This window comes from Podarcis gaigeae (genome assembly GCF_964106915.1).
Source record: "Podarcis gaigeae genome assembly, chromosome: 5".
Taxonomy (NCBI): domain Eukaryota; kingdom Metazoa; phylum Chordata; class Lepidosauria; order Squamata; family Lacertidae; genus Podarcis; species Podarcis gaigeae.
This window is the reverse complement of record NC_139681.1, coordinates 73,535,156-73,555,170: the sequence shown is the minus strand read 5'-3', so window position 1 is coordinate 73,555,170 and position 20,015 is coordinate 73,535,156. Positions and strand designations below refer to the sequence as shown.

Here is a 20,015-nt window from a genome sequence, read left to right as displayed (position 1 = left end):
GTACTTATTTACACGGTGCTTAGTTAAAACTATGGAATTTGCTAAAACAAGCTGTAGGAATGGTAACCAACGTGGGTGGCTTAAAAAAAATATTAATGGTTTTTTGTGCTTTTTTTAAAAAGGTTAAGGCTATCAATGGCTATATCTATATTCCATCCAGTACCAGTTGCTGGGGATCACAGATGTGCTATATAACACAGCTATCCTGATTGTGGGCTTCCCAGATATCTGGTTGGCAGTGTGAGAACAGAATGCTGAACTAGATAGGCCTTTGGTCTAGTCCAGAAGGGCTCTTCTTACGTAGCATTTGTCATGACGGAGCAGCAGTACGCACCTATAATTCATAACCCAACACACACCACTTATAGTCATTCAAATTTCTCATTAATGCTTATGGTTAAAGGGGCTGCTTCCTGAAGTTTCTGGGAGTTACCAATGACAGCAAAACTAACAGTGGCAGCCTCTGAAGGTTTTCCTAATTACACTTTGAATGTCATTCAAATAGTCAGAACAGGTGTGATACTTGCCCTCACTTCTCATTCTTCAATGGAATTGATGGGGCTAGTATAGAATTTAATATTTAATCATTCCTATTAGTTCTTCTCTTTGGATACTGAAGCTTTTGTAAGACAGGGATATAAAGAATTGGAGATTTAAGTAACTGAAGAGCCTGAAATAGCAACTACTGGATAGCCAACATGATGGCCTCTAGTTGATGGTTGATCTAATTGATCATCTTTCCTGATTACTGGTCATGCTAGCTGAGGCAGGCAACGCATATACTATTGCTGACGGCAAAATGTATGCAACATTAGTTCAGAGAGGGAAGGAAAATTAGGTGGAATTTGTTCTTCGCATTTTGAAATCGACAAGTTAACTAATATGTAACTGTTGCATTTATTGTTACTGATTGTTAGTGGGAAACTAACACAGTCTTCCTGCCCCCCAAACATCCATACACAATTCCCTCCCACAAACTCCTAACAGCTTTCCATAAACACTTCTCTCTACCATTCCAAATTATTCAACTCCCTTGCCTCAGGCAGATGGTCTGTTCTTCGCACTCACCCCTAATCATGCCTTTAGTAGTAGTAGTAAGGTAAAGGGACCCCTGACCATTAGGTCCAGTCGTGACTGATTCTGGGGTTGCGGCGCTCATCTCGCTTTACTGACCAAGAGAGCCGGCGTACAGCTTCCGGGTCATGTGGCCAGCATGACTAAGCCGCTTCTGGCGAACCAGAGCAGCGCACGGAAACACCATTTACCTTCCCGCCGGAGCGGTACCTATTTATCTACTTGCACTTTGATGTGCTTTCAAACTGCTAGGTTGGCAGGAGCAGGGACTGAGCAACAGGCGCTCACCCCGTCGCAGGGATTCGAACCGCCAACCTTCTGATCGGCAAGTCCTAGGCTCTGTGGTTTAACCCACAGTGCCACCCACGTCCCTAGTACTAGTAGTAATATTTACTATTATTATTTTATTATTTATACCCCACCCATCTGGCTGGGTTTCCCCAGCCACACTGGGTGGCTTACAGCATATCTAAGAACATAATAAAAACATAAAGTATTAAAAACATGCCTGGCTACAGCCCAACAGGAACCATTTTTCATACTAAGGCGAAAAGGCCAGTAAACATAGTGTTTCCTTCCACAAAAGCCCACTCCAGATTCCGCTCTCTGCCTCCAACTCTCTTTTAAAAAAGCATTTTTACCCTGCTCTTTAACTGAAAATGCTCCTAGAGAAAAAAATCAGAAGTAAGGTTGTAAGGCAGGTGGCAAGGACTACCTGAAAGACATGACACAAGGAAAAGAGGATAGGAATGAAGGGGGGAGGGCAGAGAAGCAAACTCAAGCACCACTTCTTTAAGTTCTTTAAAATCAGCCTCAATGCAGAATACAGCATCTTGCAATTTCCTTTTCTTTTCTAGAGAAAAAGGGGAGAAGAGAAGCAACAGCATTCTGCTCTAAGCCCAGGGCTTCAGGAAAGGGAGGAGGTTTATGACAGGAAAGAACAGCAGAAAAAAGCAGGCATGAGAAGGATATAAAATGGTACAAGCCGCTCCTCTGTAGGATTGTGGGGATATTTCTGATGCTCTAACATACCAGCAGTTGCTTTTTTTAAAAGGCAGGGCTGTGTACCTCAGCAACTTGCTGGAGGTTGATCTTGAACTTCTGAACAGCAGAATGAAATGCACAATCTCCATGGTAACTGTGGTTGTGCAATGAGCAGTCTCAGGCTGGTCAAGATATTTTTGTTCATTTCCCTCAAGTTCACAAACTAATATCTTTCTGAATACCTGCTGAATCTGCAAAATTTGCCAAAATCCTCAGCTTGTCTGTGGTGGCCCTCTTTCACTGCTGTGTTGGGAAAAGTTCACTATTGGATACAGCAATGAAATAATGATGGCTCTTGCATAGGATGTAAAGCATCTCTCATGAAAGCTCACTTTTCTAGACATATAGTAAACAGTGAAGTAACTGTACTTATAAACGGGACTGCAAGATAAGTGTATGTTTAAACTTTAAAGTAATTTTAACAGTTAAAAGCTGGCTTTATAGGTCAGAAGCATCGCCATAAATTGTGTTTAGAAGCAAACTAATGGTCCCTAAGCTCTTTATGATCTACATGCAACAATCCAAGGAAATTACCAATGTATGAACAACAATGCCAAGATCCTTGGCCTCAGGAAGCCACACTGCAACTCAGACGTTGACCATGCAACCCTTCTGGACACAGTTATCTGTGTATCTACAATAAAAAAAATATTGTTGCTTGCAAACTCCCCACTTCAAGGGAAATGTGACAACCCCCCCCCCAAGCCAAAACAAGCAAAACAAGGGGAGAGATTAACAACAGGAAAATAAGAGGAAAGGCTGCATTTTGAAATAGAGCATACATAGCTCCGCTGCTGGATGGTCAGCTTTATTAAGTAGATGTTAAGACTTTCCAGAGGATAGCCATGTTAGTCTGTTGAAACAAAAAGTTTTGTGAAACCTTGAAGGCAAATAGATTGTGGACTAAGCTTTTGCGGACTACAGCAACTGATAATGTGGATGTGGATGTAGTCCTAGTCTTTAAGGTGCCACGAGACACTCTGCAATGCACTTTCATTCCCTACCAGCAAATGTTGGGCTTGCATTCTTCGGCAGGCAGTTTCAACAAGAACGTGAAGAGTTTTGCATTGACTGCAGAACAATGAAAACCCCAGTATCCTATGGATATATGTAATTAATGATAAAAAGTCATGAAGATCTATTAATTGGTTTTACCAGTTCTTAGGAACACAGGATTTTTGGGGGGGGGGGATCCACTGCCCTAAAAAGACTGAGATTTAATTTAGCGTGTTCAACGTTGGCTAAGTAGGGGGGGTTGCTTTGAAGTGTGCCAGGTTAATTTTACATGCTGGATAGGTCTGAAAAAAATAGAGTATTGGAACAGAAATATTTGAGATAGATATCTCATGCTTAATGTGGATTCAATGTTACATTCAAACAAAATCAGAACTTTAGTTATTTTTACTGAAATCCTTGTAAGCAATAGCATACTTTCCCTATATTAGTTAGCAAAGAAAAAAATGAAAACTGTTAACATAGCAATTCTAGTTTGCTTGAGGAGGTCTGCATGTTGGTGTACTTCCTAGGAATCACCTGAATTTTTAAAAATAGATTTGACTATTATTGCATCCATGAAATACTTTGACATGTTACTTAGTTAAGCTACTAATTTTGTATGACAAATCATTTCTCAAAATGGATGCATTCATGCAGTGAAGTACAGAAGACAAACCACTGCTTACTATATAACTGGGCTGAATCCATCATCATGTGAATGTGTTCAGCTTATGCAACCTTCCTTTCCTCCCTCTTACAGTTCCTCACAGCCCCACCCCCAAATCTGCTCTATAGGGTCTCTTAAACATCTGGAGTGGAAGTGAGGGGCTCCGGTGGTGGTGGTGGGGATGGGAGAAGAGGAATGGAAGTCCCACGGCAGAAGCAGATCTCTGTTCCACTAATGCACAGACACCAATGGAAGCAATCCTTGTGGGATAGCATCATCGATTGACCAGGGACTCCACAATCAGCGAATAATCTGAATTAAATAAACCATCTTAACTAGGATGCAAGTTCTCAAATTGTGGCTAGGAAAGTGTTTTCTACAGAATGTAGAAGCAAAGATACTGTACATATTGTTACAGAAAACAAACATATATACAGTTCTAAGATTTTTTGGATGATGCTAACAGCAAACAAGTGACAATCATTTTTATTATATATTGTATCATGCCAGTTCCCAACGTTCTGAAATAACTTCCACTATTCCATCATAATATATAAAACCAGTAAGTAAATATACCAACACAGAATACAAGCCAACATAGGCTGAAAATAATAATCTGAAAGGCATGGAAAGGGCATGTCACCAGCCAGGTTAATTAAGAAATGACTAAGGAATGATATAAAGCTTCACAGATAGGAGCAAACTTCTTTTAAAACAGCTAGGATCCTCTTCAGTCCCTATCTGTATCAGTTTCAGTTAATTTCTATGGGGGAAAAGTAAAGCACAATGTTGTTGTGGGAGCTTCCCTGATAAAACACCAGACCACAAGCTAGGTTCAAATCAAAGGGTAAAAGAAACCAGCATTTTCCCAATAAAGCACATGTGCATGTGTGCATATGCACAGACAGAATGCTCCTGGAGGCCATGGCTGGTTCAAGGAATTGATCTGGAATGGATAAATGTTCTTTCAAGCCAAGATAATAGATTCAACAATGAACAAGAAGATGGGAGACCCACCTTAAACTTTTCCCATTCCTATACATCACTGAGCTTCTTGCAGCATAATCTCCAGCAAGCAAAGTAAATGGAGACAGGAAGACCACACTAGCCTTGTATTTAACAATCTGACTGGGTAGTGGAACCTCGTGTTACGTACCATCCTCCTTGCAAACGCTGCAGGTTACGTGCTCCACTAACCCGGAAGTAGATGCCCCTTGTTGTGAACTTTGCCCCAGGATGCGAGCAGAAGTTGCACACCGGCAGCAGCAGGAGGCACCATTAGTGAAAGCGCACCTCATGTTACGAGCAGTTTCGGGTTACAAACGGACCTCCAGAACTGAACGGATGAAGTTTATAACCGGAGGTACCACTGTATGACTAGGAATTCAATGCAGGTGACAGAATGGGAAGGACAAATCACTCCATACCCTCTGTCAGTCCACCTGGCCCCTGCTGGTAACCCGTTCCTCAGCTTTATTCCCTTGCCCCCCAGTCTGTTTGTTAATAGGCATTTTAAACTACTCTGCTAATAGGCTAGTATCCTGCATTTTGATACTAGTCACAGAAACAGCCAGTAAGGACCAGTGGCGTAGCGTGGGGGGTGCAGGGGGGCCCGGCCGCACCGGGCGCAACATCTGGGGGTTAGGGTTAGACGGCGCAAATCCATGGGTTAGGGGGCGCAAATCCACGGGTTAGGGGGTGCAAATTACTTGCCTTGCCCCGGGTGCTGACAACCCACGCTACGCCACTGGTAAGGACACATGGACATCTAGTCCCCTAGCAGGCTAGTAAAAAAAGAATAGAAAAGACTGCAGGCGAGTAATTTTTGCAGGCTTGTTTACAAGGCTGTATCACACATTTCCCAAACTCATACAAGATTCCTGAAAGACTAGTGATCAGTGCTGCCAACCAGTATGCTACAATAGGCATAGAATTTGGAGCTGGTACATATCAATGCCATTTTCCTCTCAATAATCATAGTAGCTGAGCTGAAATGCTGCCTTTGCTCTGACACCCTTTCACCTTAAGCAATACTTCCCCCAAAAGTCATTAAAACCCAATATAACAGTTTTGGCATCTTTCCAGATGAGTTTATTGGACAGGGAACATGCAACTCCATAACTTTACAAATGCCCTAGGTTGGGTACAAATGCCCTTCCCCAGTCTATTAACTATAAGGAAGTTACGGTACCTTTCCCATGATCTAGCCTCGAGAGTAGAAAAAAAATAAAGGTATTTAAAGCAGCAACTCAAATCACCATGAGAACCACCATTTAAATCAAGTTCCCTCTTTATAACTCAGGTATTTCCTAACCAAAGTGCACTTTAACGGGCTATAATAATTCAGACACTGATATACATATACTATCTAGGAATTACTTTTTTAAAAATCACCTTTTTTGTTTATACAGCCCATATGCCTTTTGGCATGCAGTAATTGCTGTTTATAGATAAGAACAAGGGCACCAAGCAGAAACATTTGCATGGAATTGATATATACATAGATTGGAAATAACAAGTGCTGGGAATTTAATGGACAGATCAATATCTTTCTGCAAGATGAAAGACCGCCATTCAAAAGTAACACTTCATTAATCATTTTTGGACCGCAAACTTCCCATTAATTTGTAGGTAGTTTACTTGCAGACATTTATTTTCCCGGCTTCTAGCCTGAGATGAATCCACAGGGAATGTGCCCTCCAAGCCCAGCTCCCTATACACTCACTTTAGGCTTCAGGTTGGCCTTATGTTTTCCTTCAGCCCGTTCACATTTCTATCCCTGGGGAACTGAAGGCTCATGCCTGTGCAGCACTCAGCACCCTTCAATTTTTAGTAGATGAAGGAAGCAGCATTTGTTCCAATGATTGGCTGGTAGACTAATTCATAATTTGAAAAGTAAGCACCCTGAATAGGTCAAGCACTGGGCAATATCAACACTGTAGGAAATCAAAAGATAATGCTGATGAGGTACAGGAAGTTATTTCAAGAAGCCAAGTACACTACATGTAACTTGCAAGTTTCCGGCTCCTGATATTAACCACATTATGAACCACAATATTAGTCGCACCTGCTGTGCAAATTCCTGATTGGTCTAAAACATTTATCTTGGTGTGTTAACTGGCTTGATCATCCCTTCAAAAATAATCAATAAGCTGTCAGAGGCAGTTTAAATGCTTTCATTTTATTGTATTTTAAACGCTGTGACCCATATAACAGTTTTGCAACCTCAATATTTCATCCATAACTTGGATAATTGTTTTCTGTAAAAGTATAAATCATAATAAAAATTCAACCTGCAGTAATATGCACAAAGAGCTAATGTTTCATGAGTATATGTCCGATATATGGCAATGTTTATTGGAAAATTTGGGGGGAAAGGTTTTCTGGCACAAGACCTGTGACCAATGTCCTGTGACCAAATTCATTTATAAGGGACCCCTGACCATTAGGTCAAGTCGTGACCGACTCTGGGGCTGTGGCGCTCATCTCGCTTTATTGGCTGAGGGAACCAGAATACAGCTTCTGGGTCATGTGGACAGCATGACTAAGCCACTTCTGGCGAACCAGTGCAGCACACGAAAACGGCATTTGCCTTCCCGCCAGAGCGGTACCTATTTATCTACTTGCATTTGGACATGCTTTTGAACTACTAGGTTGGCAGGAGAATTCATTTATAGATACCCACAAATAAATGCCTCCAAAGCAGGACCCTGTGCATATGACACTTTAGTATGTATTCACAAATTTCAGGTCATCATCAAGTCCGTATGGTAACTACTAATTTATGCTTAACTGTGGCAACACTCTAATTGTTTCTTTTTAAACCCAACATTTATCATCATTGGCAGGTGAGAGAAATGCCACAGGAATTTTGTGTGTTTGTGGTGTTTATTTTAAATTATATTGGAAATTTCAGTAACACTTTGTGTTCAAGGCTGTCTTCAACCTTTTACAGGATTCCCTGAAGCATCTGCCCCAGGCCCACAGCTGTAATAAAATATGTCTCTCCCATATTGGTCTCTACAGCCACAGCAGGCACTGTAACCCTCCAAGGGTTTGACTTTACCCCCAATGGGGCATTCCTCCTTTGTCTCTTGAGACAGATGGATGCCAACCAACTCTTCCCTAAAGCATGGCAAGAAACCTTCTGCTAAATTTTTGTATCTCTATATGAGACTCCACCCACCTGCCATATTTTGCCCACAGGATAACCCTCATAAGGATCTGGCCTGTGGAACCAAAAAACCTCCCCATCCTAGATGAACTTATTCAACCTAGCTAGGGAAACCCAATCAGGCTTGGCCTGCCACCATGATGAATCTGAGGGGAAGCATGGTGGGGTTCCAGTAGAGAAATACAAATTCTACACTTTTCTAAACATACCAAATTTAAGTCACTGATAATTAACCTAAAAAAGATATCCAATTGCTAAACGTATTAACACATAAAAATACTATCTTTCTTCTAAAAGCAATAACATCTGTCCACCCACCTTTTCTAGCGGGCCAAATGAATATTAAATTATCAGGGAAGAAATTATGACATTCCTAAAAGGTGGTTTAAGTGACACTTGGGACAACACATTTATGTGAGGTAAGTTTCTCACTGTGGTGTTACATTGGTCAAAGCAAATGTTGCATGTGCATTTCAAGTAACATTACATTTTCTTAGTGCTAAGAACTTCAAAGAAGACAACGGTTAAAAATACAGATATTTCTTTTTATTTGGGAACGGGGAGTATGTTTTGTGACCAGCATACTGCCCTAAGCTAACCTGATTTTGTTCCTACCATAACATTTCTTGCCAATTCACCAAATGAAAAAACAAAACTACCAACACAACAAAGGGTCATTAAGCTATTGCCTATTTTGTTGAAGAGATCAGTATCTGAACTTTAGAGGGGAAAAATAAAGAAATTCTGAGTCATCTTGCATGTTATACTTCTGGCTGTTTTACGCACATGAAAAATGCCATTTGCCTTTTGCCAGATGAAACCCTGAAAAATATCTTTAAAAGTATATGGTTGGCATCTGTCTGTCTTGGGAGACAATGGAGGAGTGTGCCTTTGGGGGTGAGGTCAAGCTGTTGGAAGGTTGCAGCACCTGCTCTGGCTGTAAAACATGTTAATTATATATGAAATTGAATAATGGAGCTATAGGTTAACATTTTCATGGCATTACACCATCTCTCTTTAAATCCAGTAGTGCATGTAAAGTATTTTTTATGGATTAAATTCATAATTCACCTGAAAGGGACCTCATGAATCATGTAGTCCAACCTCCTGCAGTGCAGGAATCACAGCTTACAGAATTCCTAACAGGTGGCCATCCCTCTACTTTAAAACCTCCAATGAAGGAGAGTCCAACACCTCCCGAGGTAGTCTGTTCCAAACCCTCCTGAACCAAAGAGGATCTAGATGGCTCTTGTAGAAGAAACATTCCCATCAGGAAACAAGTAACAAGGGGAGCCCAGACCCCTGTCCAGTGCTGGATGCAGCTCTACCCACAGAGCTTCATGCCCAAAACAAGGAGCTGCAGAGGCTGGTGGCCAAGCCAGAGACTCTTATCTGCTCCATATGCCCCACCCAAACCCCAGGAGCACTCCCAACCACTGCACAGGCGGGGCTCTGAGCAGATGCAATAGGCTCTCACTTCTGCAACATGCTGGGTCAATGGCAGGCAGGCAGGCTGTTCCCAAAGCCACAGAAGCATGCCTGCCTATCTGGCCTGGTCACCCTCCAGTGGGTCAAGGGGTCCCTCCCTCCCTGCCAGAACAGCAAGAGGAAGATCCCCTCGGGAACCTGCAACTCCTTTTATCTGCCTTCACTTAGGTTCATGTATGGGAATGACTTAATTTTGGCACTCTAGGAATTAAAAAAACTGTAGCAACTGTGAATGTAAAGAGTTGTGGGGGGGGGGGTTTAAGAGTAATGCAAATGCATGACACACACACACACACACACACACACTATGACTAGAGCAAAACAAGTTACAGCTAAAAGAAAAGCGGCAGAAAAAAAGCTGAACTATGACTTAAGCTTCTTATATGTGCTCAAGGACTGAAAATTGTGTCATGCAATACACCTCAAGCATTTTGACTTATACCCTTTCACAGAGTAAAGATTGTTTTTAATCCTTCCCTACCCCCCCCCCCTGTGCCTTGACTGAGTTTCTCCTTCCCCACAGATCCACAACAGCAGCAGGAAGATCAAAAGTGGATGAAAAGGTAACAGAGCTGGAAAGTTGAGGTTCATTAACTCATTTACTGTGAGATTTCAAGGGATACACAACCCCTGGCTGATAAAAAAATTATCTTGGCTATCTACTTTTCTACAAGGCTGAGAATATCCACTAAAATGGAATAGCTTTAAAAAAAAATGGCAGGAGGGGCCTTTGCAGTAGGAAAGTTAACATTGTCTCTTACACAGTACTGCTTAAGCAGCACCCACAACCTGCAGAACCTCAGGACCTTATTTTCTCATCTGTACACACTACAAGTTTGCAAGTGTAGGTAAACTGCTTTTAGGCATAAATTGCTCTGGAAGCATCTTACACAATGATAGGAATGGTTGAAGTGTTTTAAATAAATGAATCACATTTTGAGGTTTCAACTTCATAACTCCAGATAAGCCAAAAGCTACTGGAAATTTTCCCTTCTCCATTAGCAGCAACACAGAACTGAGAACAGTTTCAGTTTATACAGGCAAAACTGTTTTCCTCCTATGAAGAATTGTTTCTAATTCCTCTCAATTTCTCTCCCCACCTTCTGTAAAAAGTGTATTTTGAAAATTCAAGTTAATTAAAAAGTATTTGGATTCTACCCATCAATTGGATTCTACCCATCAATTCAAAGTTTCTCTCTCTCTCCCTCTCTCTCTCTGTGTGTGTGTGTGTAAAATGTACTTTAGTCATATTTAGAAATATATAGTATTCTGAGCTACTCAAATAAACTTCATCATTCAACTTTTCCATGCCCACATGTACAATAGACATTAAGCATGAATTGTATTCTAAAGTGTCACGGAATAATCCCTCATCAATGCCAGCAACGTACAGCAATCCTATCGTAAAACTTACCATCACTTTTAAAAAATACTGTAAAAATTAACAATTATCCAAAGTACTGTTTATGAAGTACTGTTTATTCTTTAAATTATAAAATATCATTTTCCCAAAGTAACAAATTATTCAAACATCACAATATAAACATCCCAGTCAACACAGCCACAGATCAACACTGCTTGCACAAGAAGTATGATCAATTACATGTTAAGTGTTTAAATACTTTTCATAATTAGTGGAAACTGTATCAGCATGCATTCCTGTCCTCATTTTTTTACCACTTCCCACTTGCTCAACCCACACACTTGAAAGAAACCTAGTGATTGGTGTGCCTGTCTGAGAGGAGTGGATAGTGGAAATTTCCTCTCCACTCTTCATTTTGCAAAGTAACTAGGAGGATTTTATTTCCATGTGAATGGAAAGGCTCACAACACAGCCAGCCCTCTTCTGCCTGACATGTATACTCTGCTTTGGGTTCTTCTTCCTTATTTCAGAGCATGTGCCCAAAGCTCATACTGTATACTAACAAAATGAGCAAGAGTATAGTCCACAATGCACTGTACCCAACAGTCAAATACTCGTTGACTCTGGTTTGCTACACCTCAGCTGCACAGTTTTTATATAATTTATTGTTTTAAGCCACCTAGGATGGGCACTGTCTGGAAGGGGGGCTTGGAAGTACTGTACTTTAAATAAGCAATTTCTCTCCCATGATTCTAAAGGCAATTCTCTGCAAGTTCCTCAATTTATACTTCCTTTAAAACAAAACCCAAGGAAACCTGCCCTTTGGACAAAACTGGGTAAGGAAGGGGTGGGGTGGGGTAACACAACTATAACCTGGATGAAAGTATCAACCCATCCCTCCTCTCTCTCTCTCTCCCCCTCTGTGTGTGTGTCTGTTTGTGTATACACACACACGTGTGTGTGTGTGTGTGTGTGTGTGTGTGTGTGTGTGAGAGAGAGAGAGAGAGAGAGAGAGAGACTGAATCCAAACTAACTAACGTCGACAGAACAAAAGCGTGTTTGAAAAATAATGAGGGAAGAAAAGAGCGCTTGAGAAGTTCTGATGAAGGAAGAAGGCACATGCCTGCTTGGCGGATTTCAAACACCCACGGGAGTTAGCCTAAGCTGGATGGGAGTTACCTACTGGTGGAACCAAAAACGCTGCAGAAAATAAGAGAGAAAACAGACATCCCGTTCTGAAACCTCCCCCCCCCCACCCCGCCACCCGAGCGCAGCCGGCGGCAGGAGCGTGGCGAGAGCTCCCGGCGTGAAAAAAGAGATGCAACAGCCCCGGGAGGAGCGCACCCACGAGGGGAAATCCTTTCCTCCTCCCTATCCCGCCCCACCGCCCTCTTTCTCTCTCTCTCACTGACATGGGGCGAGAGTGGGGGGTGGGGGACTCCCTAAGAGGACCCTGCCCCGTCCACGCTGACGCAGCTTGCCAGGAAGGAGGAGCCTGGCAACGGCAGAATGTGGTCCCTCCGTAACCCCCGACGGTGGGGAGCAGCGGGGGGGGGGGAGAGAGAGGGAAAAAAAGATAAAGAAGGCGGCGAGAGTCAGCCGGGGACACGGAGAGCTAAGAAAACAGCCCCCCCTCCTCACAACGGGCCCCTACTAGTCGGCTCCCCTGAGGCGGCGAGGCGAGGGAGGAGGGGGAAGGCAGCAGGCGAAGCCACCTCTTTGGTGGGTCTGAGGAGATGATGATGCCGCCGCCGCCTCCTCCTCCCGCTGTCACGTTCGGGTGGTCTATTTTTAGACGTGGGCAAGGCGCGCGCAAGAGCCGCTCCCGGCCCGTTGCTGCTGCTGCCTCCCGCCTCGTGGCCCCCTCGCCAGCTGAGGGAGGGAGAGAGACGGGAAGGAGAGAGATGCGTGGTGGGCAAGGCAAGTGCCCTCCGCGCCTCGCCTCCCACCGCCCCTCGTGCCGGCCGCCCCCTCCCCTCCCTTCCCCCGCGCTCGCTCGCCCTCCTCACCCCAGCTCTTGGCCGTTCGCCCCAGGAACTCGCCGCTGTTGGGGTTGTAGATGAACCTCCGCCACTCGGCCATAGACTGGCTGAAGGGCTTCTTCTCCTCCTTGGCCATAGCGAGAGAGAGGCTGGAAAGAGAGAGGGAGCTCGGCGGTTCGCAGGCGGCGGTTTTTCCCCTGCCGAAACAACAGCGGCTCCTCAGAACCGCTAAGTAACTCTCCCTCAGGCGCCCGGCGGGAGAGCAGAAGAGAGGAAAAGGAAAGAGGGGCTGGGCCAGTCGCACGCACCGAGCAAAACTACTCGCGCCGCCTCTTTCCACTTCCTACGTCAGAACCCGCCCGAGCCAATCGCCGCGCGGCCGAAGACGCCCCGAGCGCGCCCGCCCACCGCGCACCCCCGCAGCGCCACCTGCTGGAGGGATATGGCGGCGGAAAGGGCTTGGGCGCGCGGGAGGCCGGCGGGCGCGCGAGCGAGCGGGGCGGGGGGAGGCCGTTTGGTCAGGAGGCGCCCGCGCGCTCATAGCGGCCCACGAGTGCCCGCCTCCTGCGTGTCAGGGATGCGGAGTCTCAAGCACGTCAGCCTTTAATATTCTTCCCCCATGCAGCACGTAAGAGTCTTCCCGCCGAAAGAGCAGCCTCATGCCGTCAACGGGAGATCCAGGGGGGACGAGAGACAAATGTTCAATTTTTCACACTTTGAGGGACAACTCCCGTCCCGTGACCATATATGGCATGAAATGTTGCAATACGCGTGTTGGAAGAAGTATGGTTAAAGATGCGCGCTTCATCTGTGCCTCCAGGCTCTTGATGTTGCGAAATGTAGCCTAGAAAACGGTAGGTAAAGAAACGCATGGGCTTCCGCCCAGCTCCTTCATGCAGAACTGTACAGGATGTTTGCCTGAGGTCAGAATTACATGTTGGCAACTAGAGCGGTAGACGGAGGCCCTGGGCGTTTAACACCCACAGTACATGCAAATATATATTCAAGACTTTTAATCTCTTCCTGGTGTGAAGATCTGAAATTCTGCCTCTTAAGTAAAACCGACAGAAGATTAAAGTTAACAATCCTAAAATGGCAACAGTGGTGTACTATCTGACCTGGGACGGACTTTGGTAATATAGCCCTCAATATTTCTTATTTTCACAATAATTCAGACCCATTGAAGAGGCAGTTGTATCAGTTGTTGGCAAATAACCAGTTTGCAATTCTGAAAGTGTTATCAATGAACCAATATTCCCATCCAAATATTAAACTGACACTAAACTGAAAAGTCTCTCTATATTTTCCTGTTCTCTTTCACTTTAATTTCTTTCCTCCTAGACTCTTAACTGCCATGCCTCATGACCTCTCACTCATTCTAAGTGTCTCTTCCTTTTTCAGGTTCTAATCACTGCCTTGGAATGTTCGTTTCGATCACAAGCAACTCCTCATCAATGACATAAGAAAAGTATTGCTGGCTCAGGCCACGGGTCCATGTAGCCTGGCATCCTGTTCTCACTGTGGCTAACTGGATGCCTATGGGAACTCCATAAACACAATTAAGCACAATTCAGAACATACAGTACTGCCTCAGACAATGGAGACAGAACATAGCCATCATGGCCAGCAGCCATGAATTTGTCTATACCTTTCTTAAAACCACCCAAGTTGATGGGCATCACTACATCTTGCGTGAGAGAATTCTATGGCTTATCTATGTGCTATGTGAAGAAGTACATTGTTTTTTTCTGTCCTGAATCTTCCAACATTCAGCTTCACTGCCTAGGCCCCAAAACCTAGTCTTACAAGTGAGGGACTTTCTCCAATCTTATATAAGCTATATTAAGTCCACTACTTACTCCAAATGTTCTAACCATTCTTCATAGTAAAGTTGCTTCATCCTCTTTTTCACTTTGATTGCCCTTTTTCTGTACACTTCCCAGTTCTGAAAGGGCTTGTGGGTATTGCACACCCCTCCCCACTTCTTGCAGTCAACACCGTTGATTTTCCACCAGCTTCCTGAAGGCATCTTACCAGAACTTTTTGTTCCTCAGGTGTGCACCTTTCTCTCGCAAACAATTTATGGATAACAGTGCAGGTGGAGATTGTGTGTGATCACTTGCTATTTGTCATAGCTGGGTGGGTAGCAGTAGTCCTACATTTAAAAAGTTATTTTAGGTTTACTTCCAATTATAAGGAGGATACAAACTGGGACTTTCACAGCAGAAAAAAATAAATTTCCCAATGTTACCTATGTTACCTATGGGGCACTCATTGGTTCTAGGTGTTAGCAGAATAAAAGAGGAGGACCAGGCTTGCAAGCAAAGTGTCTCTGTGGGAAAGGCCATGAGGAAATACAAGAACCTCTGGAGGACCACAGGTTCCTCATCCCTAGGATGCACAGATTATAGTCTTGCACTGGTTTAGAAAGGGTGAGGGGCAAGCATATAAAGCACCAAAAATGATGGGGGAGGGGTAGTATGTCAAGAAAAGCTTCTGCAGACTCAACCATACTGTCAATATAGATAGCAAGCTTCCATTAATTCACCACTGTCCATAGGACAGTCTCCTCCAAATCACATGCCTCACTGTAGCCATGTTTAATAGGGGGAAGGCACCTCAGAGGGGTTTGGCAGAACCTTTTATGTGCCTCTCCCCCTCCATTAAACTTTGCCTCGGCTGCATTTAAAGGAACGTGAACACACTTCAGAAAGCACTTTGCCAACCTCCCTCCATTAAGCAGCTCACCTGGGCAACTTGCACTTCTTGCTTATTTGCCCGCCTGCCATTTTATCGTCATGCTGGGGTGGGCATGGCCACACAAACCATTGGCCACATAAACTGAAGCATGATGGCAGCCTTAGATTTTTATGTATATAGGAAAATTTATAACTCTACCTCCTCCTATGAAGCCTTCCCAGTATGCCCTTATTACACACAGAACTGTGTGTGTCACAAGACCCAGAGTGCTGCTGCGATTGAGTTTGGATCGGCAAGAGGAGGAAGATTAAAGTGGAGGTGCTGAATGGCGGGAACCTGAGCTGGAGGAGGGAAGAGCTCCTTCTTCTGCCCCAACCTGCAAAGCAGAGAGCCCCAGTGGAGACAGAGGCAGCAGTGAATAAATAGGAATGTGAACAGCAGGGTTCAATCCTGTCACCTAGAACCAGGTACTGTCTTTGCAGATTAGACTGAACCCACTCACCCTAACAGAGCACACATTTGTAATCCTGATATCCCTGCTAGTTTGAGTAAGTTTGGCAAGTGAGGGTGCCATTCCTCATATTTAAAAGCTTGGCAGGCAGGGCATGGAGAGTTGACACCATTGTCATTTCCATCTATTGATGAACTTTTTGCCTTATTCCTGAACTCCTGAATCATATCCCCTGAGCTCTGTGTCTGCTGCCAAGTCTGTTCCATTACTTGCCTAAATAAATATCTCTTTCTTGCTCCCAAGTAAGAGCCTTTGTCTGTGTGTATTGGGTAGAAGCGAGACAGTGTGGCCAAATTACGGTTAAGGTTTTTGTATGCTAATAGGTAACAGTGTTAATTGTTATATGTCATCTCTGCATGCAGACACTCAGAGCTGTTTGCTTCCGAGAACTCGTTTTGCTGACACTGGTACATGCCACAGAGCAAAATGGTGTCTTCCATTGCAGATGCAGGTCTTGCAGTCATGATGCGACTGTCCAACTTTCATTGGCTATAGGAACATAGCAAATGTTAAAGTTGTAGCCTTTGGAGGACCTCATGCAATACGGCCACCAAACAAAGGATCATTAAAACTACTATGTGTATGCCCTCTTGCCATGAGATTTATATGTGCATGCAATTATCTAGAATGTTTTGTCAGCACTGTAGAGAAAATTGCAGATTAAGCCTGGTCTAGATGGCAATCTGATACAAGCAAAAGAGCTTCCTATACTAGCAGCCTTCATTTGAAAGTCTCGTGATAAGGAGTCGCTCTGAGAAAATGTTATGTCTGAAAGAGACAGAGAGAGAAAGAGAAATATCAGGGGGGAAATGCACCACAATTAAATTGGTTCTAGTACAACTGCAACAAAGGAAAGCTTACTTGTATGAGTGGCAATTATTAAAAATAATACAGGAGCTGAAATCCTGCTGAGAAAGAAGACCTTTGTTTATAGAGTTGGAGAGGACACATAAGACATTTTCAAACTAAAGGTGCCTGAAAGCATGTACTTGAATCTATATTTATGTCCCTAAATAGCCTGATGACTTATCTTAAAATAAAAGCTGTCTTACTGAAATGTCTATACGTACTGTTCTTGGAATTAAAAATATTAACAGCTTCTTCCCTCTTTCTTTCTTCACAGTCCTCTAAACACACACACACACAGACACACACACACACACTTTATTTTCCATGGCATTTGGGCTACTTCATACCAGTGTCTCAGGGCTTTGCCTCAGGTCAACGTTAAATTTTTAGCTGAGACCAAGAAACCACATTTTTCTATACTCATATATGAAAACACAAACATTGAATGCAAGATCAAGAAAAATTATGGCCTAATATAATTATATCAAATCCCCAAAATGGAGTGTTAAATCAAACTTAGCATTTATCTTTGCTCCCACATGAAAAAACTGAAAAAGTAGCAAATAGCATTTTTAAAAAAAGAACATGATGCAAAACAATTATTTTGTTGGTCAGCTGATGGAATTGGGTTTTACTGCAGCTAAAGACTGAGACTGGCTGCAAATAAGCCCATGGAGGACTTTTTTGCAGACATGTATAGGATCACACTGTTAACGTAATAGTGGGAAAAAAGATTCAGAGACACAGAGATCCTATGCTGTGCAAGAGGACACTCACTGCCAGGGGTTAAAGAACAAGTTAAAAATAGAAAGAGAATTCTCCCTCCCTCATCTCCTGGCAAGCAGCTCTTCCTGCAAAATCCCATCCCTCTTTGCTGAGAAAGGATAGGCGTTTTTCACAAGTAGCACGGGTAGCACTTTTTATTCTAGAAGGTATCACTGCTGGATCTTGCTATCACACATTAAAACACGTGTGTGTGTGTGTGTGTGTGTGTGTGTGTGTGTGTGTGTTTAATGCATTAACTTTTTCACCAATGTAGCTTTATATATTTCAGATGCAGGGAATGCAAAAAATAATTTGAGCATCATCACCCATCAACATGGCTTTAAACATCTTTCCTCATTTAACTGTATCCATTGCACACTTATATGAATAGTTTTTGCAGAGCCTTGCAGCCCTCTGATCAGCTTTCTTGATCCTTCTCTTTCTTCACATTCTCCAAACATGCATACCAAGTAAAGCACAGGAGCTGCACACACCCTATAACTTTAAAGCATATTTTCCCCCTCAAATAATTCTGGGCCCTGTAGGTTGCTGGGAATTATATTTCTGAGAGGGGTAAACTACAGCTCTCGGAATTCATTGAACGGAAAATGTGCTTCAGATTTTCTTTAAAGGTGTAGGGTGTTTGCAGCTTCAGCAAAACGCAGGTGTTGCAACAAGAATGTGTTATTACATTCCAATGGCTTCTTACTGTAAGGCAGAAATTTAAACAGACAGAGGATGTATGTTAATGTTGTGGTTTTTAAAATTCTATCGGAGCCACCCAGAGGTCACATGTTATTAGGGGACCGTAGAAATATAGAAAAATTAAACAACGTTGAAAAGAGGATAGAGGTGGACTCAAGTATTTTGCTGGTTAGTCATTGTAATTATGTTGCCACAGGCTGATCCTAATCTATTTTAAAATGCTGTTTTGTGCTGTAGTCTAAACCACAGAACTTAGGGCCTGCTTATCAGAAGGTCGGCGGTTCGAATCCCCGCAACAGGGTGAGCTCCTGTTGCTCGGTCCCAGCTCCTGCCAACCTAGCAGTTCGAAAGCACGTCAAAGTGCAAGTAGATAAATAGGTACCGCTCCAGCAGGAAGGTAAATGGTGTTTCTGTACACTGCTCTGGTTTTACCAGAAGCGGCTTAGTCATGTTGGCCACATGACCCGGAAAAATTGCCTGTGGACAAACGTCGGCTCCCTCGGCCAGTAAAGCAAGATGAGCGCCGCAACCCCAGAGTCATTTGTGACACGACTTAACGGTCAGGGGTCCTTTACCTTTAATCCTATTAAAGGACTGTTCTACTCTTCCTGTGTAGTAATAGCATGTATCACACATCTAGATTGTCATGTGTGGATAATGCACTTTTATGAAATTCACATAGATGGAATTGGAAAGGGAAGCAGAAAAATGTAAAGCAACATGGTACAAACCAGAAAGATTAGCTCTATAACCAGTATGGCGAAAGTGAAATTGTGAAAAATTGCTTTCTGCTTAACTGTAAGAAACAGCAGACACATGCTTCTGCAAACTATCAAAAATGATAAAAGGCTTCCCGCTATAAAGTGAGGATGAAAATGTCTGTGTCACTGTGAAAGCAAAGTGATTGCAAAGGTCTGGCTGGCTGCCACTGAATCAGATGAGTAGTGCACAGCAAAATGGAATCATTGTATAAATTCCCATAAATACTCCCTACGCACTCAGGCAAGATTCTTTTCTGGCATCAGAACAATGGTGAGAGAGCCCTGTAACCAAGAGGAGAAAAATGGCTTTGATAGTAAGTCAAATGTGGCAACTATTCTGCTCTAAACCTCTCGCCCCATCTGTGCTTGCAATTATAGGATGTTGCAGGTCAATGGAAGGCCCAGACTTTGCAGCACTGTTGTTAAGACAATTCTGTCAAGTAGTTTGCAAGTTTAAATGGTTATATAAACAACAAAGAGGAGGAGGAGACAGTAGATATATTCCTGAAATTATGTATTTAGCCCTCCCCATCATTTGGGCTGCTTTGAATATAAGTAGTAAATGAGGTGCCATGTTTGAAAGCCAGTGTGGTACTTGACAAGAAACTGATAAAATTCAGTCTGAAACATGTATAATGCAAACTTTTGCTGTGCTGCTGTGTTTTTGCAGCACGATCGAGTGGCACTCTAAACGAATGCTCGTGAGTCAGAGAGGACCTATAAATAGACCCTGCGTGCATGCAAGCACCCCTAACAAGGGTTTAATTGGTGAAAGTTAGCTTTTATGTAGTAGAGTCAGAAGGAAGATCACTGTACTGGATTGAATGAGCCACTGGCATAAATTGTCCTCTCTCAGATTTATTCATTTAACTGTGAGATGTGCGTCGTTCGCTGGTTTGAAAGGCCTTGCTCTTCAGATCCTTAACCCTAAACTAC

General features: G+C 43.3%; 1 protein-coding gene and 1 long non-coding RNA gene across 2 annotated transcripts in view; one reads left to right on the top strand and one right to left on the bottom strand.

Annotated features, from left to right (window-relative positions):
* ATP1B3 (ATPase Na+/K+ transporting subunit beta 3) overlaps nt 1-13,203 on the bottom strand; it is a 35,152-nt gene extending 21,949 nt beyond the window's left edge. The window contains exon 1 of the mRNA XM_083739047.1: nt 12,816-13,203. Coding sequence (XP_083595173.1) covers nt 12,816-12,924 — 109 coding nt within the window. The 5' untranslated portion in view covers nt 12,925-13,203. The remainder of the gene's footprint in view (nt 1-12,815) is intronic.
* Nucleotides 13,204-13,297: 94 nt separating this feature from the next.
* Nucleotides 13,298-16,241, top strand: LOC310844710. The gene is made up of 2 exons (XR_014564268.1): nt 13,298-13,642; nt 14,190-16,241. It is a non-coding gene; the product is annotated as an uncharacterized lncRNA (long non-coding RNA).
* The last annotated feature ends 3,774 nt before the right edge of the window (nt 16,242-20,015 follow it).